Source organism: Coregonus clupeaformis, chromosome 17 (genome assembly GCF_020615455.1).
Source record: "Coregonus clupeaformis isolate EN_2021a chromosome 17, ASM2061545v1, whole genome shotgun sequence".
NCBI classification, from domain to species: domain Eukaryota; kingdom Metazoa; phylum Chordata; class Actinopteri; order Salmoniformes; family Salmonidae; genus Coregonus; species Coregonus clupeaformis.
In genome coordinates this window covers 24,470,319-24,497,095 of record NC_059208.1, presented here as the reverse complement: position 1 = coordinate 24,497,095, position 26,777 = coordinate 24,470,319, and the positions used below count along the sequence as shown (strand labels likewise).

General features: G+C 43.1%; 1 protein-coding gene across 8 annotated transcripts in view; it reads right to left on the bottom strand.

Annotated features, from left to right (window-relative positions):
* Positions 1–23,236, bottom strand: part of syngap1b (synaptic Ras GTPase activating protein 1b) — a 131,731-nt gene extending 108,495 nt beyond the window's left edge. For 6 of the 8 annotated variants that reach the window (XM_045226189.1, XM_045226194.1, XM_045226188.1 and 3 more), the window contains exon 1: positions 22,929–23,235. In XM_045226189.1, coding sequence (XP_045082124.1) covers positions 22,929–22,950 — 22 coding nt within the window. In that variant the 5' untranslated portion in view covers positions 22,951–23,235. Of the gene's footprint in view, positions 1–22,928 lie in introns of all 8 variants that reach the window. The other 2 variants (XM_041872808.2, XM_045226185.1) reach the window with 1 other exon arrangement.
* Positions 23,237–26,777: the final 3,541 nt, after the last annotated feature.

The window sequence follows — 26,777 nt, the reverse complement described above, 5'->3', positions numbered from 1 at the left end:
TGCACGGAATCCGGAGCCCATGGCTACACCTGCTCCGTGGCCAGAGCCGATGGAGGTAGGCTCTGCATGTTTGCAGAGTGTAGGAGAAGGAGGAATCTGGGCCTCTGCTCCTATGGTGGAGAAAGGGGTCATTTCTCCCCGACCTGCCCTCTATCCACTAATAGGCGAGGAGGTGACAAGCCAGGGAATTCCCCTACGTCACCAGCCTCCTCAAGCTTATTTTTTGTTAAGAACAAAGATAGGGGACTGCGTCCCTGCATTGATTATCGAACACTGAACAAAGCCACCATTAAGTTCAGATATCCCCTCATCCCAACTTTCATCGAACAAATGCACAGAGCGCAGTACCTCACGAAACTGGACTTGAGGAGCGCCTACAATCTGGTGCGCATTCGTGCAGGCGACGAATGGAAAACGGCCTTTTCCACGACCACGTGGCCTGTCTAATGCTCCTTCAGTCTTCCAGGCCTTTATTAACGAAGTGTTTCGGGACATGCTGGGACGGGGTGTAGTGGTTTATATAGACGACATTTTGGTCTATTCTGCTGAGTCCAGCATGTCTCGTTAGTCAGGTCTGTGCTGGGAAGACTCTTGGAGCATTATCTCTATGTTAAACAAGAAAAGTGTTTGTTTTGCCAGCGGTCTGTGTCCTTCTTGGGCTACCTCATATCCACGGAGGGAGTGGAGATGGAGGAGCAACGCATCAGCGCAGTCAGGTCATGGCCCATCCCCAACTCCGTGAAAGTAGTCCAGCGATTACTGGGGTTCGCCAACTATTTCCGGAGATTCATCCGGGGCTTCAGCACGGTGGTCACGCCTCTTACCTCCCTGTTGAGAGGATGTCCCCAGCGGCTTCGTTGGATGGCGGAGGCGGAGAGGGCGTTCGAGACGCTGAAGGCACGCTTCACCACTGCTCCCGTGCTGGCACATACCGACCCCTCACTCCCCTTCATCGTCGAGGTGGATGCCTCCGAAGTAGGAGTCAGAGCAGTGCTGCCCCAGTGCACCGGAACCCCTCCAAAACTGCAGCCCTGCGCCTTCTACTCCAAGCAGCTGAGCCCCGCCCATAGGAACTATGATGTAGGGGCCTGGGAACTCTTGGCGGTCAAGAAGGCTCTGAAGGCATGAGGCACTGGCTGGAGGGGTCCAAACAACCTTTCCTGGTGTGGACGGACCACCGCAACCTGGAATACATCAGGGCAGAAAAGAGGCTAAACCTGAGACAGGCAAGGTGGGCTCTATTCTTCGCCAGGTTCCAATTCACGCTTTCCTATAGGCCAGGCTCGAGGAACTTGAAGGCGGACACCCTGTCTCGCCTCTATGATGCAGAGGAGAGGCAGGGAGAGGAGACCCCCATCATCCCTCCGTTCCGTATCATCGCGCCAGTGGTGTGGGACGTGAACGCCGACATACGACAGACCCTGCGTATGGAACCGGCACCTGCACAGTGCCCGGAGAACCGCGCCTACGTGCCCATAGGTGTGTGGGACAGCCTCCTTTCCTGGGCGCACACGCCGCCTGTGTCGGGTCATCCTGGGATAGCCCGTACCATCGCCTGCCTGACTGAGAAGTACTGGTGGCCCACCTTGGCTAGGGATGTCCGGGTTTACGTCTCTTCCTGCTCCATCTGTGCCCAGTCTAAGACACCCAGACACCTCCCTTATGGAAAGCTCCTTCCCCTGCCGGTTCCACAACGACCCTGGTCTCACCTCTCGGTGGACTTTGTCACTGACCTTTTGGAAAACCGGTCCACAACGACGAGAACAGTGGTGTTCCCCTGGGAGGGGGTCCCAGGGGAACAGCACTGTTCTTGTCGTTGTGGACCGGTTTTCCAAAGCTTTTCGCCTCCTTCCTCTGCCTGGGCTCCCGTCGGCCATGCAAACCGAGGAGGCTCTTTTAACTCACATCTTCCGGCACTACAGGATCCCGGAGGACGTTGTGTCAGACCGTGGTCCTCAGTTCACCTCATACATATGGAAAGGGTTCATGGAACGCCTGGGGATCACGGTCAGTCTCACCTCCGGGTACCGTACTCAAGCTAATGGGCAGGTGGAGAGGGTCAATCAGGATTGGCTGGGGGAGTGGGTGGATTTTCTACCTTGGGCTGAGTACACGCAGAATTCTCACTCCTTTCCAGTGCGTGTTGGGGTATCAGCCGGCCCTGGCACCTTGGCATCCGAGCCAGACGGAGGCCCCTGCGGTGAATGAGTGGTTTCGGCGCTGAGGCGATCTGGAACGATGCGCACACTCGTCTCCAGTGGGCCGTGCGTTGGCACAAGGAACAGGCCGACCTCCACCGCAGTGAGGCACCTGTTTTCTCTCCAGGTGACCGGGTCTGGCTCTCCACCCGGAACCTGCCCCTCCGCTTGCCCTGCCGGAAGCTGAGCCCGCGGTTTGTGGGGCCATTTAAAGTCCTTAGTAGGGTTAATGAGGTAACATACCGTTTGCAACTCCCTGCTGATTACCGCATTAACCCGACTTTTCATGTGTCTCTCCTCAGGCCAGTGGTGCCTGGCCCCCTCGCTGAGGCTGGAGGGGGGCCCACCGTTCTCGGTCCGTGAAGTCCTGGATTCGAGGCGTCGGGCGGGGCATCTCCAGTACCTCATCGACTGGGAGGGGTACGGCCCAGAGGAGCGGTGCTGGGTTCCTGCGGTGGACATCCTGGACGCTTCGCTGACCAGGGATTTTCTCCGTCAGTGCCCTGACCGACCCACACCGCATTCCTGTGGTCGTCCCTGAGGCCGGTGTCGTCCCGCTGCTGGTGTTGGTTTTGGGCTTCTTCCCCGTCGTTTTTTCATGACGTACCTTGTGTTGAGTAATAAAAAACCCTAAAAGGTATTCCTGCGCCTGTCTTCAAATCATTATACAAGGTGACAGATATCCACCAATTATTCATTTTTCAACTCAATACTTCTTTGTTTTGAACATAAATGTACTTTAATTTAATCTTTAAAAGTTTTCTCTCTGCCTATGGAAAAATGTGTAGAATTGCATGAAATTAGCTTGAAAACAAAAAATTATCTCTCCGATGTCAAGAGGCAGGTCTTTTAAATGTTATTTCCCTGGGGCTGAGACTTGGTTCGTCCAGCCATGCACTGCAGACATCATAGTAAAACTCCTCCTTGTATGCTATTTTTTATCGCACCTGGAGTTGTGTTATAGTTATGAGGGGGTCCTTGATGAATTTGCTATCACAAAAGGGGTCCCCGGCCCCCAAAACTTAGGAAAACCCTGTGCTAAATGACCATTTCTTCATACTACATCGCTAATTCCATCAGTTCCGTAATCCCTCTGCCCTGGACGCGCCTTTGTTCGTCCCCAGGGTCCCCCTCTGACCAGACGGCCGTAACAGACAGGCAGCTCTTCAGACAGACCCTGGGTCCTGAAGCAGAAGGGCTGTGGCATGAAACAGAGCAAAATAAGCTTTGTGATCCACTACAACTGCTGGAGTCAATTAGCCAAGCTCTGGCTTCAGTCAGCATGATGCTAGGTCACTCAGAAATAACCAGGGCAAGACTCTTTGTCTTTTTCACTGTCTTTCATAGTCTCCACTTCCTAGTGTGTCTCTCTATCACTCCAACTCACTCTGCCCATCCCTCTGCTTCTCCCTCTCTCATATGTCTCCCTCGCTTCATGTGTCTTTCTCGTATTAACCTTCCTATTCGTCTTTCCTCCAGACTCTTTCCATGTTCCCCACCTTTCATATTTCTTTCTCTTTTCCCTCTATGTTATGTCAGGGGCTATGTTAATGTTTTCATCAAAACATTTTTGATATCCCTTCCCTTTGCCTCGTTTTTACATTTCAACCAGAACGTGAAGCAAACATATCGAGGCTATTCTCACTCCAGACAGCCTTGTGTTGTGAATTCACAGACCGGCCGGAAACAAGCCCTCAACGAGTGGTTAGCCAAAGTGACATTCCCCACTCCTCACACCAAGACTGTTTTCACAATTCACATCATTCATATCTGCAGATTGTACAAGACCCACAGTCAACACTCTAACACACTTTATTTAAAACTTACCCATACATCTTGTAGATGGTACAAACGACGGCTGTCTAGTGTCTACTTACACCTTTTCACTTTCCAGACAGCACACTTTAACCCTTTGCGTATTTCCCCATGTTTGAGAAAGGAAAGGCCCTTGCAGGTTGAATGATATAGCAGGCCCAGACTCGGCTGAGACACGGCACAGTCAGCACACTCACAGCAGCGGGCCATGCTGTCCATTTGACACTATGCCAAAAACAGAGCCACTCTGACCCTGAAAATAGGCCTACTTCAGCCAAACAACCTTCATTTTAAAATGTAAGCTTTCTCAAATATTCACTGTATTCGCAATGCTTGTATCCCCCCCCCCCCCAAGCAGGAAGGCAAGCACAAAAGGCAATCTGTCTAATTGTAGCGAATACAGCTGAGTTTATGTTTTATATTCAAGTTTAATTATGAATAAAGCTGCTCTTTAAATATAAATGAGTTGCTAAACAAGCAAAGCTTATTAAAGGGATCACAGTGGTAGAATCTAAGGTATGATTCACTGTACGATATGAAGAGAGATTACATTACCCTGATTTCAACCTCTAAGTCACTTTTCACTCATGGACTCACAGTCACAGTGGCTATTGTGACTGAGCCCCCTAGGGACTTTCAGATACACTCACATATCATTAAGAATTTGACCAAATACAAAAATCATGGCCGTGAATATAGGCCAGGGCATGGAGGGATCTTTATATTTCTTTATCATCAATGAAAATGGCATGGAGAAAGATTTACAGACTATATTATACTGTCCTGCAGCTAGAATGCTGTACCTCCTTGTTTACCTGTTTAGCAGTTGAAGTGTTACTTTCTACATTCAAAATGTCAACGTTTTAATGTGGAAAGTAGAAAGAGCTGGTGGCGGAAAAGTTTAGAATATTGAGACTACTATATCAATTTAATCATCATTATGATCATCTTAATCTTAATCATCATCATCGTCATTGCAGACAACATATAGCCTAAATTCCAAGGCCCAGGAATCAAAACATAAGAGTGTGACACTAGTTCCCCTCTTTCAGAGACACATTGGACAAGGAGAGAGAATGCCTTTGACACTAAACCTTATAGACCTACAGCAGCATACCTAATGAAAGTCACAATGTTGTGGATCCACTGGGAATATCAGTGAATCATTCCCACAATATGTGCTCCAGCTACAATCTGTACCTCCACCTTCATGCCTCCAACCTTGGAGGACCGCACCAACCTTGGAGGGAATTTCAATGAGTAGAAGCTAAAACGTGTGTAGGGTATGGTGTGTGCGGTTGGTGCGGTCCACTCAAGGTGTAGTTCTGCGTTACAAATATAAAAAACACTGTATTCACGTTCTCTTTTTAACACTCTCAGAATGTGCTGAGGTCTCTCTCTGTGGGCACGTAACACCATTATTTTCTGCTTTCCTTTGCAGTTTGCCAAGGAGCCGAGCAGCCGTCGGATGACTGGTCAGCTTTACTCAACGTTGTCATTACTGAACCCAACAGGGGTAATGTTGATTTATACACATCACTGAGCTCTAAAACAGCGCTAAAAATAAACATGCAATATCCTCAGGCCGCCTGGGGCGGGTAACGTACCAACGCCAGCGTGGCCTTGTTGGTTACTTTCGAGGCAAAGAAACACAATGTACTGTATATACAACATTTTATACGTTACTTGGTGCCCACGTAGCATCTATATCAAACATTCAGAATCAATAGGAGTATCCTACCATTCCATATTCTATGAATGCTTTATGAATGTATTGCCCAGATTTGATGTATTTATGAAAATATACACTGGCCTGCAATGGTGTTCTTTAATTGGCAATGATTCAGGGCATTTAGTACATGACCATCAGCGTCATGAGAGACGTGAAATGTCAGGGATGTGTCACAATGGGCCACAAGGAAGAGGTGAACACAGAGGTCCGCACTACTCTGACACCACACAGTCCTGTGTGTGTGTGTGTGTGTGTGTGTGTGTGTGTGTGTGTGTGTGTGTGTGTGTGCTGTCTGTGTTTGTGTGTCTGTCTGTGTGTATTCTCACCTATCAGATCATTCACTCAGCCCTTGTCTGGCACAGCAGGGCTCCCCACTACCACCAATTCGTCCACACGGCGTCACTGTTGCTGCACCTTACGTGTGAATCCGCCCCCAACTCCACACACAGGAAACAAGGTTACTGCCCAAGAGATGTCACTTCCGAAACACCCACTCTCGCTCGCTCGCGCTCTCTCCCTCACGCCCCCAGCCTATTGCCATGACAACCGAGAAAAGAATAGAATATAAGTGAGTGTTAAAGAGACAGATGATCAGAGACAAGGAGAAAGTGAGGAAGAGATGGAGGGAAAGGGAGCGATTGAGAGGGAGAACAGTAGAAGAGGGGTGACAGCAGGGAACGAGATGGACAGGGGGAAAGAGGAGTAGACCAGGAGAAAATGAGTGGGAGGAGGGAAGGATGGATGGATGATAGGAGAGATAGAAAGAAGGGGGAGAGGAGGTAAGCGATGGCATGAGCTGGGGATAGGAAGAGAAGAGAGGTGAAGAACTGGGGATGCTGAGAAAAAGGAGAGAGATAAATGAAGTGATGAGAGAGGGGAAAAGGGAGCCCACATCTTGTTCCCATAGCAACCCAGCCATCCATGAAAAACTGACTTGTTCCTCCCTCCCTCACTCTCTCTCTCTCTCTCTCTCTCTCTCTGACGCGCACGCGCACATCTTTTCTGTCCATCTATCTATCTACACACTATAGACATAAGTTGGTGGTGAGCAATACTGTATGTGGGTAAATGAATCCTTATACGGCTGTGTAAAATACATCAAGAGATATCACAGTCCAATATGTTCAATACTGTTACTGTAAGACCCCATAAGATGAGGAAACAAGATCTATATATTTATAACCAAGCTGTCTGCTTGAATATATGGTGGTAATAAATCGAATTATACAATTTTAAGGTGAAATCAATGTTCCGATCATCCTACTATGAATCAAAATTAAATTAAACTTTCACACAAACTCCCTGGCAGCCTCACTCCATCTCCCCACCATCTATCGCTCCCCTCTCCCTTCTACCCATCTGTCTCTCAGTCCCCCACTCCCACAGCCCATTCCTCTCTCTCTCTCTCTCTCTCTCTCTCTCTCGCTCTCTCTCTCTCTCTCTCTCTCGCTCTCGTTCCCTCTCACTCTCTCTCTCTCTTGCGCTCTCTCGCTCTCTCTCTCACTCTCTCACTCTCTTCCTCACTCTCTCTCACACATTAATCTCCTACAGTCTCCCTTCTCTCACTCTACCCGTCTCTCTTTCACTTCTCTCATGCTCTTCTCCCTCCCTCTCTTTACCACCGTCTCTCTCACTATCTGCCACACATCTCTCTCTCTCTCTCTCTCTCTCTCGCTCTCTCTCGCTCGCTCTCTCTCTCTCCATTCCCATCCCTCCTCCAGGATGCTAGAGCAGTAGGGTGGAATGACTGCACTGCCAGTAAAAGAGTTGGGTTGGCTTATTAGCGCTAGAGTGTACAGTATCAGTCTCTCCTTTCCCTTCACTTGACTATTCCACGGGGCTACACAGCAATCCCCCAAGATGTGCTACAAAACTCTCTTTACTTAGGGCTTGAATAACATCTATAGGAAATTAGATGCAGGATTGGTTTGTCTGCTAACCCTTCATTGTGATGTGCTGTTCTGCCCTGTCAACCTATCTGCGGTGTGAAGGTGATATTCAATGTGCTGAGTATAGAGAAAATATAAATGAATGAGACTTGTGTGTGTGTGTGTGTGTGTGTGTGCGTGCGTGTGTGAGTGTGTGTGAATTACTGTGAATGCAAAACCACAGTGATCCACATTCACAGGTAACAATGCTGCTGTATTTATTTGCACACGTCTATCATCTATCATGGTGTGTTCTCCCGTCTCTCTCTCTCTCTCTCTCTCTCTCTCTCTCTCTCTCTCTCTCTCTCTCTCTCTCTCGCTCTCTCTGTTTGTATATCCCGTCTCATGTCACCATGTGGGGGGTGCTCCATTGAGAGAAAGCAGGTCAAGCCTTTGGTCCTCAGAGATAAATAATAATTATAGTGATCTGTCCTCAATCCAGAGATAGACTAAGAACTGTGTCATTGTTATATTACCCAAATGGCAATCTCTCAAACTCCTACACACCTTAACTCATCTCGTCTGACAGACAGAGGAGTGAAGGGGAGACAGACAGGGAGTCTGACTGGGAGGCCCTCTGTTGCCCTGGGTGGGATTATGAAAGAACCTTCTGATTGAGAAAAAGCCAGAGGTGTCTGGGATCAGAGGTATCTGGGGTATTTCATGGCACTGTTTTACCTCCTTGACTTTGACAGATCAACGCAATGATGTATGAGTAGGAATCAACAGAGACCATCTAAATGAAATTCAGTTATGGGTTTTCTGCTTTCACTTCATCACCAAGATGTCTGTCATATTCAGTGGGATCTGAAATGATTGACACCCTTGATAAAGATGAGCAAACATTTCTGCATAAAATAAATAATTCAAATACTGGAAAGGGAAATTATATTATTTTATACTAATACAATTGCTCAGAGAAATATGTTTTGTTTAACAAGAAATAAAAAAACAATCTCAAAAAGTTAGGGGTCAAATTATTGACACCCCTGTTTTCAATACCTTTCAATACCTCACCTTGCGAGGATAACTGCACTGTCTTTTTCAAAAATGTTTTATGAGATTGGCGAACACAATGGGAGGAATCTCAGACCATTCCTCCAAACAGAATCTTTCCAGATCATTGATATCCGTCATCTGCGCTTATGGACTGCTCTCTTCAATTCAAATGACAGGTTTTCAGTGGGGGTCATGTCCAGAGACTGAGATGGTCATGGCAAAATGTTGATTTTGTGGTCAATTAACCATTTCTTTGTGGATTTTGATGTGTGCTTGGGGTTATTGTCTTGCTGGAAGATCCATTTGCTGGAATATCCACTTGCGGCCAAGTTTCAACCTCCTGGCAGAGGCAACCAGGTTTTTGGCTGAAATGTCCTGGTACTGCATGAAGTTCATGATGCCGTTGACCTTAACAAGGGCCCAAGGACCAGTGGAAGCAAAATAGCCCCATAACATCAAAGATCCACCACCATATTTTACAGTAGGTATGGGGTTCTTTTCTGCCAGTGCATCCTTATTTCGACGCCAAACCCACCACTGGTGTGCATGGCCAAAGAGCTCTATTTTCAAGTCATACAACAAATGTAAATGCCTGGAGTTTGCTAAACGGCATTGGCACTTGGATTGGCACCGGTGCTTTGGTCAGATGACATGAAAATAGAGATATTTGGCCACGCACACCAGTGGAGGATCTTTGATGTTATGGGCCTACTTTGCTTCCACTTGTCTTGTGGCCCTTGTCAAGGTCAACTGCATCATGAACTTTAACCAGTACCAGGTCATTTTAGCCAAAAACCTAGTTGCCTCTGCCAGGTGGCTGAAACTTGGCCACAAGTGGATCTTCCAGCAAGACAATAACTCCAAGCACACATCAAAATCCACAAATAACTGGTTAAATGACCACAAAATCAACATTTTGCAATGACCATCTCAGTCTCCGGACTTGAACCCCATTGAAAACCTGTGGTTTAAATTACAGATGGCAGTCAATAAGCACAGACGAAGGATATCAAGGAACTGGAAGGATTCTGTATGGATGAATGGTCTAAGATCCCTCGCAATGTACTCTCCAATCTCATAAAACATTTTGGAAAAAGGCTCAGTGCCGTTATCCTCGCAAGGTGAGGTATTGAAAGGTATTTAGAACAGAGGTGCCAATACTTTTGACCCCTATCCTTTTTAGATTATTATCTATTTCTTGTTAAACAAAATCTATTTTTCTGAACAAATGTATTAGTATAAAATAATATAATTTTCAAATTTCTTTGAGCATACAATATAAATCAGTATTTGTGTTATTTCTTTTATAGTCTTTTTTGCTAATCTTTATCAAGGGGGCCAATACTTTTGGACCTGACTGTATGTTTGTGCCTCTTTTGGCCTATTCTGAAACACAACGGTGTATAATTAATCAATAAGGGGGTTTGGTATATTTAAGCAATAAGGCCCAAGGAGGTGTGGTATATGGCCAATATACCACAGCTAAGGGCTGTTTTTATGTACGACGCAATGCAGAGTGCCTGGATACAGCCCTTAGCCATGGTATATTGGCCATATACCACAAACCCTGGAGGTGCCTTATTTCTATTATAAACTAGTTACCAACGTAAATATAACAGTAAACAAGTAGTTACATTTTTGTTTTATTAAAATGTATTAATATAATGTATGAATAATAATATAAGCCATTTAGCAGACGCTTTTATCCAAGCGACTTGAGTTGCACCCCCTTTTGCCCTCAGAACAGCTTCAATTCGTCGGGGCATGGACTATACAAGGTGTCGAAAGCGTTCTACAAGGATGCTGTTGAATCCAATTCTTCCCACAGATGTGTCAAGTTGGCTGGATGTCCTTTTGTTGGTGGATCATTCTTGATACACAAGGGAAACTATTGAGCGTGAAAAACCCAGCAGCGTTGCAGTTCTTGACACACTCAAACCGGTGCTCCTGGCACCTACTACCATACCCCATTCAAAGGCACTTAAATCTTTTGTCTTTCCCATTCAACCTCTGAATGGCACACTTACACAATCCATGTCTCAATTGTCTCAAGGCTTAAAAATCTTTCTTTAACCTGTCTCCTCCCATTCATCTACACTGATTGAAGTGGATTTAACAAGTGACATCAGTAAGGGATCATAGCTTTCAGCTGGAATCACCTGGTCAGTCTATGACATGTAAAGAGCAGGTGTTCCTAATGTTTTGTACACTCAGTGTATATATATATATATATATATATATATATATATATATATATATATATATATATATATATATATATATATATACATTTGTCTGTGTTGTTAATAGGATCATTCTTTACACTTCTCTTTACAAGCACATCGCTAAATGTCACACATCTCAGCTGGGGTGTGATTTCAGGCAGAGTACAGGTACTGCTGTCTCTAAAGCCTCGAAGGGATGCAGGGACACAAATAATACAGGGAAAAAATCTAACAATGTCAGAAACTGGTGCCTAAGATCAAACCAGAAGCCCTCCCAAATCTTTATTGCCCGGGCTGGAATTTAAACCAGCATCTTTTTGGTCACTAGCCCACTTTTCTAACTAGGCTATTTGCTGCCCAAGATCGTGTGTGCGTGTGCGTGTTTGCATGTGTGCTTGCATGTGTGAGTGTGTGTGGGTGTTTGTGTGTATACACGTGTTATTGTAAGTGTGTGGGGGTGTGTACCATCACTGTTAAACGTCTTGTCTTATCATCAGGTGAATGATAATGGAAAGTAGAAGTAATCAACATTTTAAAATGAATTGATTTGGTAGACAGTTAGATTATTTTGACCTCCCCACAGTTCATTGGAAGATGTAAACTCTAACATAGTCTATTAACTAGAAAGGTAGAAAAAATGTTGCTGTTTAAGAAACATTTCTGAGAGAAAATGTTGCATTTATTTAGCTAGTTTTCAGCAATTCTAGACAGTTTGGCATGGAGATGAGAGACAATTTTGCAGTTTTAAATCAAATGTCCTGCAATTCTATTCATTTTGCCATTGATAATGCTTTGTTCCTCTGCTCAAACATTACAACAAAATCAATGGGCATGTGCCTTGAATGCCCGGTTTTTGGAATTTTAGATTCTCTGTTTATTTGATTGTTAGTTCTCAAAGATGGTATTATAAAAAAAATATACAGTGAGTGTGCTCTTTTCATGACACACAGTAGACTCACCAGGTGAATCCAGTTGAAAGCTATGATCCCTTATTGATGTCACCTGTTAAATCCACTTCAATCAGTGTAGATGAAGGGGAGGAGACAGGTTAAATGATTTTTAAGCCTTGAGACAACTGGGACACATATTGTGTATGTATGCCATTCAGAGGGTGAATGGGCAAGACAAAATATTTAAGTGCCTTTGAACGGTGTATGGTAGTAGGTGCCAGGTACACCGGTTTTCCCGTGTGTATCAAGAATGGCCCACCACCCAAAGGACATCCAGTCAACTTGACACAACTGTGGGAAGCATTGGAGTCAACATGGGCCAGCATCCCTGTGGAACGCTTTCGACACCTTGTATAGTCCATGCCCCGACGAATTAAGACTGTTCTGAGGGCAAAAGGGGGTGCAACTCAATATTAGGAAAGTGTTCCTAATGTTTTGTCCACTCAGTGTATATAGTTCAATATATTTTCTGCACCCTTTCAATCTGGTTTTGGTCATTTAAGTTGACACTGAAACTGTTTTTCTATCCAGAAAATTACCACTTAGACGGCCCGCCTAAGAATTTTCTATACAAAAAAACTCCTGTAATTAGCTCCAATGACTGTAATTTCCTCCATATTAAAGGGATAGTTAGAGATTTTGGAAATGAAGCCCTTTATCTACTTCCCCAGAGTCGGATGAACAGGAACAGCTAGCATGCTAACTGTTCTTGTAGACTTCCAGTCATTATACTTCCTTCATACTGGACGCAGAAACATAAAAATGGTATACACGATGGTATTCTGTTGCAGCTAGCGAAAATTCACAAAAATATTATTTTTCACATAACAAAATCCCCCAAAATATTTTCCCAAATAAATATATTTTACAAAATCGCGGACCCCCTGCAGTACCTCTGCGGACCTTAGTTTGAAAACCTCTGAATTAAGCAACAGCACAGAGCTCACCTCAGGGTTTTCTACAGTGCACACACTAACACACTAACATGAATGGACATATGCCTTCCATGGCAAAAAACTGATCTACTAGCAGCAGGCTACCAGAACAGAACAGCCCCTACTGCCAGATGCAATTTATTCATATCATTACTTTGAATTAGGTTTTAAATGAGAAGTGTAAGGGATGAGATGGTAAGACAAACCATAACTGAGTCCCAGACTCTCTTAGACTTGTCTGTGCATGTTACAGCATGTTGTCTCATCCCTTGTTACACTAAAACAAAATACAGTAAAATTGTACTTGGGCGTCCAAGACCACTCTATGTCTGTGAACTGTCTGTTTCAGTTATAAACACTGCAATACCTTCATTCATTATCTAAGTCAGCTTTTTCTCTTTTTGTGTATTCTCCTCATCTTTCTCCTCTCTGTCGTATGTTCAAATGTTCCTACATTCAGAGGGAGCAATGACATCATCATCACCCCAATTACCTTACACAACCCCTTCCCCTGACTGAACCAATCAGATCACTTGGTTATACAACTTCCTGTGTCATCATGGTATCAGTGGTCGTGTCGTGGCACATTTTCTGTCTGAGTGACACTAGCCATACAGAAGGACAAGAAAGGGGACTTGAGCAGACAAGATGAACTTGTGTATCTGTAGCGATCAAATGCATGCCAAATACAGACCTTTTTGCTCCATAAAGTAATCTCCCTCTGTTTCATTCAACAACAAACATTTTTTTCCATTCAAAAACTTTAGTGACTTGGATGACTGATCTCAATTGTATATTCCCCCAAAAACATCACTCAGATATGTATCTGGTCACCATGACTGCGACTTCAAACAGGTAAATAAGCTATTTATTATCATTGTTAAAGTCCCTTGTGCCTCATGTTCAGTGAGGGAAAAAAGTATTTGATCCCCTGCTGATTTTGTACGTTTGCCCACTGACAAAGACATGATCAGTCTGTAATTTTAATGGTAGGTTTACTTGAACAGTAAGAGACAAAAAAAATACAGAAAAACGCATGTCAAAAATGTTATCAATTGATTTGCATTTTAATGAGGGAAATAAGTATTTGACCCCTCTGCAAAACATGACTTAGTACTTGGTGGCAAAACCCTTGTTGGCAATCACAGAGGTCAGACGTTTCTTGTAGTTGGCCACCAGGTTTGCACACATCTCAGGAGGGATTTTGTCCCACTCCTCTTTGCAGATCTTCTCCAAGTCATTAAGGTTTCGAGGCTGACGTTTGGCAACTCGAACCTTCAGCTCCCTCCACAGATTTTCTATGGGATTAAGGTCTGGAGACTGGCTAGGCCACTCCAGGACCTTAATGTGCTTTTTCTTGAGCCACTCCTTTGTTGCCTTGGCCGTGTGTTTTGGGTCATTGTCATGCTGGAATACCCATCCACGACCCATTTTCAATGCCCTGGCTGAGGGAAGGAGGTTCTCACCCAAGATTTGATGGTACATGGCCCCGTCCATCGTCCCTTTGATGCGGTGAAGTTGTCCTGTCCCCTTAGCAGAAAAACACCCCCAAAGCATAATGTTTCCACCTCCATGTTTGATGGTGGGGATGGTGTTCTTGGGGTCATAAGCAGCATTCCTCCTCCTCCAAACACGGCGAGTTGAGTTGATGCCAAAGAGCTCCATTTTGGTCTCATCTGACCACAACACTTTCACCCAGTTCTCCTCTGAATCATTCAGATGTTCATTGGCAAACTTCAGACGGGCCTGTATATGTGCTTTCTTGAGCAGGGGGACCTTGCAGGCGCTGCAGGATTTCAGTCTTTCATGGCGTAGTGTGTTACCAATTGTTTTCTTGGTGACTATGGTGCCAGTTGCCTTGAGATCATTGACAAGATCCTCCCGTGTAGTTCTGGGCTGATTCCTCGCCGTTCTCATGATCATTGCAACTCCACGAGGTGAGATCTTGCATGGAGCCCCAGGCCGAGGGAGAATGACAGTTATTTTGTGTTTCTTCCATTTGCGAATAATCGGACCAACTGTTGTCAACATTCTCACCAAGCTGCTTGGCGATGGTCTTGTAGCCCATTCCAGAAATCTTTCTGATTGAGAGGGGTCAAATACTTATTTCCCTCATTAAAATGCAAATCAATTTATACCATTTTTGACATGCGTTTTTCTGGATTTTTGTTGTTGTTATTCTGTCTCTCACTGTTCAAATAAACCTACCATTCAAATTATAGACTGATCATTTCTTTGTCAGTGGGCAAACGTACAAAATCAGCAGGGGATCAAATACTTTTTTGCCTCACTGTATGCCCGAGGTCTACAAAATAAGAGTAATTTAACTTTATCTCCCCTTTGATCAAGTTGCACAAATATATAGTTATGCATGCTTTCTCTCTTTTTTACTCTCTCATTTCTCCCTTCTCCTTAGTTGGCATAGTGGTATGTGAAAAAGGTAAACTGTAGAACCAAATAAACCAAACTTGTTTTGACAGTAAAGCTGTTGCAGTGCACTGAAACTCTACGTCTGCATTCAGCACCACTGAAGTGGACAGTGAATGAATCGGTATTACGAAGTTCAGCACCACATGTCAGTGGAAAGCGACTGTGTATAGTCTATGGCAGTGTGGAATGATGGTAAGGCCATTATACTTTAACCTAGAAAGGAAACTATACTGAACAAAAATATAAAAGCAACATGCAACAATTTCAAAGATTTTACTGAGTTACAGTTCATATAAGTATATCAATCAATTGAAATAAATGAATTAGTCCCTAATCTATGGATTTCACATGACTGTGGAATACAGATATGCATCTTTTGTCACATATACCTTTAAAAAAGGTAGGGACATGGATAAGAAAACCAGTCAATATCAGTGTGCATGCAGTGTGACACATCTCCTTTGCATAGAGTTGATCAGGCTGTTAATTGTGGCCTGTGGAATGTTGTCCCACTCCTCTTCAATGGCTGCGCGAAGTTGCTGTATATTGGCGGGAACTGGAACACGCTGTCGTACACGTAGATCCAGAGCATCCCAAACATGCTCAATGGGTGACGTCTGATGAGTATGCAGGCCATGGAAGAACTGGGACATTTTCAGCTTCCAGGAATTGTGTACAGATCCTTGCGACATGGGGCCATGCATTATCATGCTGAAACATGAGGTGATGGCGGCAGATGGAAGGCACGACCATGGGCCTCAGGATCTGTGCATTCAAATTGCCATCGATAAAATGCAATTGTGTTTGCTGTCCATAGCTTATACCTGCCCATACTATAACACCACCGCCACCATGGGGCACTCTGTTCACAACGGTGACATCAGCAAACCGCTCGCCCACACGACGCCATACACGTGGTCTGCAGTTCTGAGGCTGGTTGGATGTACTGCCAAATTCTCTAAAATGACGTTGGAGGCGGCTTATGGTAGGGAAATTAACATTCAATTCTCTGGCAACAGCTCTGGTGGACATTCCTGCAGTCAGCATGCCAATTGCACACTCTCTCAAAACTTGAGACATCTGTGGCATTGTGTGCACATTGTGTGCACATTTTAGAGTGGTATTTTATTGTCCCCAGCACAAGATGCACCTGTGTAATGATCATGCTGTTTAATCAGCTTCTTGATATGCCACACCTGTCAGGTGAATGGATTATCTTGACAAAGGAGAAATGCTTACTAACAGGGATGTAAACAAATTTGTGCAAACAATTACAGAGAAATAAGCTTTTGTGTGTATGGAACATTTCTGGGATCTTTTATTTCAGCTCATGAAACATGGGACCAACACTTTACATGTTGTGTTTATATTTTTGTTCAGTATTTATAGGTATGTTCTTCATCTCAAACCAGGGGTTATCCCGCTGTGACATCCCGCTTGCTTGGTCAACACAATCTCAGTCAACTTTTCACCCCCAGCTAATATGAACACTCACCACTCGCTAGGTCAAACAAACTGAGACACTCTGAAGCCAGTTCTGTGGTTAAAGTGAGTGTGAATTCCAGTGTAGTATCTTAATGGAGGAAAGGAGTGTTCAAACATGGCATTGAAGCACGTAGCTACAATTAAAAGTGTTTCATAGGTGTCTCACTTCTTCCTGTCTCAGCAGTCCATTTCTACCAGTTAGACTCTGCCTCTGATCAAAGAGATCAGGATGTTCTGCCATTATCTCCACTCTCATCCAGAACAACTCAACTCCACATTGAAATGCCAAACAGAGCAACAACTGCAAGATAGGCTCTCTGAAAACCATTAGGACAGGAGCTTTCCTCCTGAAAAGAAATCTTACATAAAAAACATTAGAAATTGGATTGCATTTCCAGTCTCTCTTAACAATCCACTCCAATTTAGATGATTCATTATTTGAAATAACAAAAGGGCATATCACTTGAACAGTGCATGAATGCCAGCATTTTCTTTGGAAGCAAATACAGTTGAAATGCACTCATATTTTGTGTGGTGCAGATTCAAATGTGGTGCAGATAAGATGCTAAATATAGTGCCAGGTATGCAGAGTGAGCCTGCTAACCTTTATGAGGTCTTCAGAGTAGAAGTTAATCACTAAAATAAAACACACACAGACTCTCTCTCACACACACACACACACACACACACACACACACACACACACACACACACATGTAGGATCTTAATTTGAGCCAGTTTGCTACAGCAGGAAAATAATCCTGCAGCGACAGGAAATGTGGATTATTATGTGGATTATAATCAATGGATAATTTTGAAGGGGTTGATACATTTTCCGTAAGGGAAAATCAAGTCTGAAATTTCGAAGTGGAAATTACAAACTTCAGAAGCCTTTTAAAACCTCAAATACACCACAAGTGCTCCTGCAACAGGGTGATCAAATGAATATCCTACAAATAGACGTACACAAGCACACTCGCAAACACACATACACACACACACACACACACACAAAAGCATGCACAGCACACACACGCACGCCGCATACACACATTCTTGTGTGCCTTGTAAAATGACTAATATTTTCCTGAAGTAGAAACACTACCCTAAATGTATAATAGTGAAACACTTTAAAATGGTAATGCAGTACTCTGAAATGTCAGGGTCCAATGGCCCTGTTGTTGGGTACCAGCATATCAGTGTATTTAATTACAGCTAATTAAAATGCACCATTCTTCTCTGCAGTATCTGTGCATCTGAAGAGAATGAGAGGTACATCCCGTGAAAATTCAGTCCTCTTTTCTCACCACCTTTAGTAAAGGTGCACACTGACACTGCATATATCAGCCACCTATTAGCATCACAAGTGAGGAGGGACCAATTAGCCCATCGCTAGCATGATATTGAAGCTTGGAGACCACATTAGATTTAGCCGTCTGCCTTTATAACACTGTAATAAGATGGCTGTAAAGTCCTGTCAGCACATTATGACATCATTACTGGCTACTGAAACTCTCTTAAACCTTAGGCCCTATCAGAAAACAAATTAACATTCAAATGTTAAGTTCTATGGTACATCAATGAGTAATGTGAGGTTATCTGCTACTGTCATGGCCTGATTTGACCACCACGTCATTCTTACAACCGGTTATAATATGTATGCAGTCTATACATTATGACATCCTACATGAAGTGTTACCCCCTTGACTTACAAAAAAGTGTGAAATGTACACATAACACTGAAAATAGACGTACAATGTCTGGGACTGAACATCTCAACAGGTGACTGATTAGCTACCCTACAGTGCAATATCTCCTAGTTCTCATTGTAACCCTGGGTCCCAGGTACAAGGATTCAGTGAGCACTATCTTTGTGAGCCCAACTCTCCAATTTGTAATCCTGCTTGAGGCACCACAGTAGTGATTTATAATATAATAATAATATGCCATTTAGCAGACGCTTTTATCCAAAGCCACTTACAGTCATGCGTGCATACATTTTTTGTGTATGGGTGGTCCCGGGGATCAAACCCACTACCTTGGTGTTACAAGCGCCATGCTCTACCAGCTGAGCTACAGAGGACCATGATTTAACAATGTGTTATTTTAGGGGGTACTTATCACAGGCTGTACTATCAGCATCTCAATTGACACGGTGTAGAATTCAGACTCTCCCCCAAGCTATCACAGGACATTTATTTTAGATACTTTGACGGAAAAGGGTCAGAGAGGGTTGTTTGAAAAAGCCCTATATTGTGCAAATAATTTAATTGCACATAAATAATATTAATGTACAGTATGTGTATAAACCAAAAGCATAAAAGTAATGTTTCATCTTACAGATGTAGGATCATAATTTGAGCCAGTTTGCTACAGCAGGAAAAATAATCATGCAGCAACCGAAAATGTGAATTATTATGTGGATTATAATTAATGGACATTTTTGTAGTGGTTGATGTATTTTTCGTAAGGGAAAATCAAGTCTGAAATTTCAAAGTGGAAATTACAAACTTCAGAAGCCTTTTTAAACCTCAAATACAATACAAGCTTTACATTTCTTGCATTACAGGAAAGTCCTGCAACAGGGTGATCAAATTAAGATCCTAAATGTATCTGTACATTACAACCTAACATCACACCTTTAACAACTAAATGTTATTTTTTAATTATACATCTGCAAGTGAAACCTGCTGTTTTTAGGCATAATCTGCTTTTTATGCCATTCAATCGTCCCTACAAACATCCAATAACTGCTCCATGATGACTCCATGACTAATATAATTTTTTCTATTACTAATATAGTGATATACACTACCGTTAAAAACTTTGGGATCACTTAGAAATGTCCTTGTTTTCGAAAGAAAAGCAACTTTGTTCTCCATTAAAATAACATCAAATTGATCAGAAATACAGTGTAGATTGTTTTTGTGGCCAAAATGGCGTTAGCACAGTTGAAAACTGTTGTGTTGACAAAAGAAGCAATAAACTGGCCTCTTGAGACTAGTTGAGCATCTGAGCATCAGCAAATGTCGGTTGGATTACAGGCACAAAGGCCATTGAAACACAGAACTGATGGTTGCTGATAATGGGCCTCTGTACGCCTATGTAGATATTCCACTAAAAATCTGCCGTTTCCAGCTACAATAGCCATTTACAACATTAACAATGTCTACACTGTATTTCTGATCAATTTGATGTTATTTTAATGAACAAAAAATATGTTTTTCTTTCGAAAACAAGGACATTTCTAAGTGACCCCAAACTTTTGAACGGTAGTGTATGTTGAATATCTCCAGGTCTGAAGGCACAATCTCTGTCCGTGCATCATGAGAATCCATGGGATCCAATGACATAATGTCTGGAAAGCCTGTGAGCCAACCATCCGCAGGGACATCATTATGCCGGATTGGCAGCCCTCCGATTGGCTTAGGAGAGGAGATAGCTCATCCTGACCTTTTGCCATGAGTGAATCCTGACAGGATCAATCAAAAGACGAGCATCCTTTAAACACAAACTCATTGAGTCATTGGGCTCCAGGCTTTGCGGTGTGATTGAATAAGTGGGCCCCCCTCCCTTGGTGTGGTCTGCACTAAGCAACCATTTCTCCCAGCTACTCATTTCTAATGGGATCCTTATGTAGATTTCCCCAGAATCAGCAGTAAGGCTCTTAGAGGATGGGGTCTGTCTCGGCCTTTTCACCACAGCAGGTTCAGTCAGTACTGCTGGGGAACAGAGTCATTGGTTGAACTAGGGCAAAACCAAAGACCTTAAAGCATCTGCCAGTAAATGTTAATATGCATAAATATTCTTGCCATCAAACTGCTCTACTCCACCTCCTGTGCTTATTCATACGTTCGCTGCACTGTGCCATGAATATGCTAAACAGTATGCAGATACAAGCAAATGAGGGGCAGTTTAACTTTGATTGACTTTATGTTTGTGGGCCGAAATTATGACTACGATATTTCCTTGAGGATACCAACCGACATTGTCTTTGCTTTCATGTATACGCTAGCTGTTAGCATTGCTGGAAAAGGCTGAGACATAGTCATGCTTGATGTTCTTGAATGTTGACTTTTCTCGTCTTGAGGGAAGTTGGCCAATTAATTCCCAACATCACGGAACTTGGACAGCAGGCACTTTAACTCACAAAATGCCAGATCACTACAATGAATTTACATCAGACGAGATGGTATCTAGTGAGTTGCATCATTTACTAATTTTTGCATTAATTCAATACAACACTTCAAACCGCCGCAAACAGAACTCCAATGTACTCAACACCCATTGGAAAATGAATGAGCCTTTCCCCTGACAGATCATCGAACACGGTAGATCTTGAGCATACAGTACAGTAATAGCCTAACAGATGATGGTTCCTGGCACAGCTCGATTGGCGGAGGGTGTAAGACAGCCCCTTATGTCACATGAGAGGAGTGCTGCAGTCAGTGCATTGGGGGTGCACTGTCTCTTTAAAATGAATGCCCATGCTTGACAGGAGCTGCTGTATCAAACTACTGTAAAATCGACATGACTGGGTTGGCTCAGTGGCTGGCTGGTGCTCCATGCTGTCCATCTGCACCATGAGAGAGAGAGAGCGAGAGAGAGACAGACAGAGAGAGAGAGAGAGAGAGAGAGAGAGAGAGAGAGAGAGAGACCTACAGTATCTTATCTTCACATTAAATGTACATGTGATACTCATATAGGCCTAATTACTTCTGAGTAACCATGGAATTGGGACCCAAACATATAAACATTGGTGTAAAATACAAAATACAGGAGAGCCAAGGCAGCACTCTGCATATTATTTAAAATGCCTTTATTTCTATGGCATTTTCAGTCTAACAACTTCAAAACTGATGCATTTTGGCATGGTGTTCGTCAAGGAGAGATAAAACAAGTGTTTTTATAGGGAACTAGTGTTGAGTCAGCCATAAGTAAAAAAAGATGTGACTGATCACCTGATTTCCTTTTGATAACATTACCTTGAGATTCAAACGCAGACTCCTCTTCCCAGAAAACCTGTTACATCTAAAAGGTTGATGGTGCCATCTATTGTAGTGGAAAGAGTATAGCCTGTACATGCCTATTGACATGGGTTTTGAAGGTATAATACTACTGTTCACACATTTTTCTGGCAGTGATCTCTCCAGAGTGGGCTCTCATACAGTAGCTTCACATCTCACAAATATTATGCAACCAACTTCTATTGCTGTGCTCACACAAGAGGCCGTTTGGCTATATCCGCTTGTGATGTCTTAGAAGATGACCAAAAGCATAATATTACAGAGTTTGAACCGGTCATTCTCTTTGAATGACTGATAACTTTAAGACATTCATGTATTGGCTGCTGAACATGATTTTGGTTTGAGCTTCGTCAATGCATCACCAGTACAGCAGTGTCCTTACTGTACCCGGTTGTACAAGACATCACACATCAGCAGCCTAAAGTCTCTCTATCTCCCCCCCTCTCACTGTCGCTCTCCCTTTACCTCTCTCTCTCTCTTTCCCTCTCTTTCACTCTCTCCCCACTCTCTCTGTCACACACACACACACACACACACACATTCTCCTGACACAAGATTTGCAGTTGCTGTACAGAAATACTTTGGTAATAGGGACTGGACTCAGTGTACCATACAACCCTTGGATCCCTCAAAGTCCCTCCAAACTTTCAAGTGGCCATAACATTGTACATTGAAGTAGCTCAAGTTGTACTCTGTTCACACAGCATTAGTCATGGTTGCAGGGTCACAATACCAAGGGAACTGATTTGAACATACACTTTCAGGGACCATTTTCCTCCACTACAAACTCTCAAAAACAAGCAAATAAGTACCCCTTCAGGCTCCTTACTGCACACAGTATCATGGAGATACAGTAGGCTACCTGTGACCATGATCTATGGATGTTGCACACAGGGAAGTGTACTTGCAAGACCATGATACCAGCAGGCATGCACACCTCAGCACATTGCAACACTATGAACTATCCTTCTTAGCATGCACAGGCACAGTGACATATTGACTGGCACACAGTGATAAAAGCAGGTAGGTAGCTATCTGGAAGACACTACTTCTTGCTGTACCTGCCTGTGTTTCCACTATGCCGCGTTAACGCACCCCTTTGCTCAATTCTGTATTGTATGATGGAGAGAGCGAGAGAGAGAGAGAGAGACGAGGGGGAGGGGAGGGAGGGAGATGCAATAGTGGAATATATCAGTTCTCTTACCTTGAAAGGGAACATAGGACATGTTCCAACGGCATTGAACGTGGTCTTCGAGTCTTGACAGTCTCTCCGCATGCAAAAAAAATACCACACACCAGTCAGAAAATAAGGAATACGCTATTCACAATTGGAGTCGATGGTAGCCAATATTCCACTGCTGTTGAAATCAAAAATAGAAATTATAATCCACGACCGCCGAAAGCCATTGAAAATGTATCCCCGTGCATAAAAGTATATGCACAAATTTATCGCACGCACCGTTATTGAGGTGTGGGGGGAAAACACGAGAGAGAGAGAGAGAGAGAGAGAGAGAGAGAGAGAGAGAGAGAGAGAGAGAGAAAGGGGGCGGATGAGTGAGTGCGCGCGTGTGTGCGCTTTCCAATATATATATAGCCTATATATGCATTGTATGTTCCATGTTTGCTCCTTGAAGTGCAAGAAGTAATGATGGCTAAATTCGCCTTATTGAATACGGCCCCTTCTACTGCTATCAAACGCGCACGCCACTGCATGCACAGTCACACACGCTCACACACAAACGCGCGCACACACAAACACACTACACAGATCCGTGCTGCTGCCAATAACGCGGTAGCCTACATTACAGTTCGCTATCAATCAATTTCAATCAATTTTATTTATAGCCCTTCTTACATCAGCTAATATCTCGAAGTGTTGTACAGAAACCCAGCCCTAAAACCCCAAACAGCTAGTAATGCAGGTGTAGAAGCTTCACGGTGGCTAGGAAAACTCCCAGAAAGGCTATAATTCTCTCGTTTTGGTGGTAGACTATAAGCTAGGCTATTAGGAAGTCTGAAACTTAGTTTAGGCTGTAGGCCTACATCTGGTGACATGGTCAATGGATATATTCTCAAGGGGTAGGCTAAATGAATGGTCTTCGAGAATGACTTACACCAACTCATCTCAAATGTCAAAACGAACCCCCCAAAATATTTTGCCTGTAGGCTCTAAATTCAGAGCAAACTGGTTTCATCTTTATTCCTGCACTTTTATGTTCTATTGCAAAGATTATGGGCAAAATTATTGATAAGGCTATTGATCATTTTTAGCGACACATTTTAAGTTGCTGGTGTCCTAAAAGGACCAAAGCAAAAAGTAGTTATACATATTGTATTCGTCCAATGCACACATGCACAAATTGATATGGAGCCTACCTACACATTATCAAGCTCAAGAATGACATCACGTGTGCAGTTGGCTGATGATTTCCTCTTGGATCCAATAGTGGTCCACAGAGCCAACATGGCGTCCTGATCGGATCAGTTGCTTCACCTGCCTGCACAGTAGCGTGTCAAATTTAGATTATGGCTACCACCTGGCGGTTGGCTCTTGCAGCTGCAGTTGGAGACTGAACGGTAATGCACTTTAATCTTTCCTTTACACCTCCTCCTAGTGGGAAATGTAAGTAAGTACATGCATTATACTGAATTACATCCAAAGCTTTCATGGTGAATATACATTTCGACCTAACCAACCTATGTATAGGCCAATAGTGATCTGCTAATTATAATGACACCATCTATACAGGATAACATACAGTTACTGCAGTATGCATCATCATAGCCCTCTAAGATTCACTAGGCTATCTGAAATGTCACTGCAATGAATCAACTGCTCTTGACATGCCATGGCAAAGAGATTCTTGGCAACAGAGCCATAAGGACTAGCTAGTCTGTTTACCTGGCAGAAGGGCCATTGATTCATCACATAATACCTGCATGTGAATGGGGTGCGTAGAGTCTATTGCTATACCAATAGAATAAAATGGAATAGAATAGAAAATAATAGAATATAACTTCATTGTCCCTGAAGGGCAATTCAACATTTATTATTATTGGCTGGCCTACTGTAAATACAAATAGGCCTATACACATTTTAAGTTAAACAAGAAATGGACAGAAAACACTCAAAGCACATTGGTAAGATGTGAAGGGCAACTTTTAATTTTTAAAATTTTACATTAGCTGTGTCAGCGTAGGTTATACATGTATAAACGTAATTTGACCAAAAGTCCAAAAATACATCAAATCAAACTTGGACTTGACTACAAATAAAAAAAGAGAAGACTATAGAGACTCTCTTAGCTTCTTGTTCCTCAACTCAAAATCAGATTCACCCCAGTCCTTTGAAGTAATTTTGTATAGTTCCATCTATAACCTACAGTAACGAACACTTGACGGGTCTATAGACATACTTTACCATAGAAAACATACAGATACATTCATTACCATCGAACTGATGGTTCCAGAGACCTCTTCCTATTCAGCTACAGCCAAATTCACTGAGAATTATCTAAATCCTAAACTGGGATGGGAAGGACTGAGTTGGGAGGTGCATTTGACCTGCACTGCTGTTTAGAAATATGCCAAACCCTTAGCAATCCAACCTGGACTCAGGGGTAGACGTAACATAGTAAATGTAAATCCGTGACACTCCAATTAGTATGATATGTATTAATTTGTGGATGTCCATCATCCATTTCGTATCATATGTTATGAATTACAATCCGCATGATATGTTACGAATTCCAACTTGTTGTGGCTAACTTTAACTAGGTGGCTAATGCTAAAGTTAGCTAGGTGGCTAACGTTAACTACACTAGGGGTTAGGGGTTAAGGTTAGGGTTAGAAGTTAGGTTACTGGGTTAAGGTTAGGGTTAGGTTACGTCTAGTCTATGAGACCAGGCTGAGCAATCATCTATCCACTATTATAAACCTGGTCATTCGAGCCCTGAATGCTGATTGGCTGAAAGATGTCGTATATCAGACCGTATACTACGGGTATGACACAAAATTACTTGTTTGCTGTTCTAATTACATTGGTAACCACTTTATAATAGCAAAAAAGGCACCTCTGGGGTTTGTGGTATATGGCCAATATACAACGTCTATGGGCTGTATCCAGGCACTCAGCGTTTGGTTGTGCGTAAGAACAGCCCTTAGCCGTGGTATATTTTCCATATACCACACCCGCTCGGGCCTTATTGCTTAAGTAACAGATGGCATAGTTCACATCATTCAATCTGGGGAATGGGCGACACTTTGTTGTGGTTTAAAAAAAATGACTGAAAATGTTTTCTGTTGACATGATTATAACAGTATTACTGCCTATTGTTTTATCTAGGTATTTACTGTAACTACACCTGTAACACAATCTGTCTTCTGGGGGATAAAACTCACACATTTACTCTTATCTGTGTTGTATCCCACAAAAGACAGAAATAAAGATCTGTATAAATATAAACTCTGAACCTTGCACTATGATATTCTAGAGTTCTATACACAACCTCCTGTTCCACTATGATCTCTGGGGCCCAATTCCAAATCAAACACCCATAGCCCTAACCCCTTAGACATTTGGGTACATCTGAAAGGATTGGATATTAGAGAAATATGATGAAAGCTCCACCTTGCCCTCTGATAGGCCGGATGAAACTTAAGCCATATTGCTCATATCTATCCAATCTTGTCAGATCTAGTGTCCAGACTAGGGCTTAGGTATCAGCTTGGAAGTGGGCCAGAGTTAACACTATCTCTCATCCTCAGTGTAACCTGGAAGATAGGAGCTGACTCCTCTGTCTATGACCTGAAAATGGAAAACAGTACAAATAGTTTCACCTGCACATAATACCATAGTATGTTGACTTGTCTTCCCAAAAAGAATGTAAAACACCCCTCAACATATATTGACAGACAAATCTGTCTCAACGAGCAACCATTTTCCATGGCTATCTGATCAAAGATTTTGATCACTAATCTTGAAGAGATGTTTTGATATTTGTTTGGAATGTATTTTACACTAATTCTGTGTGTGAAAGCCTACACAATATTG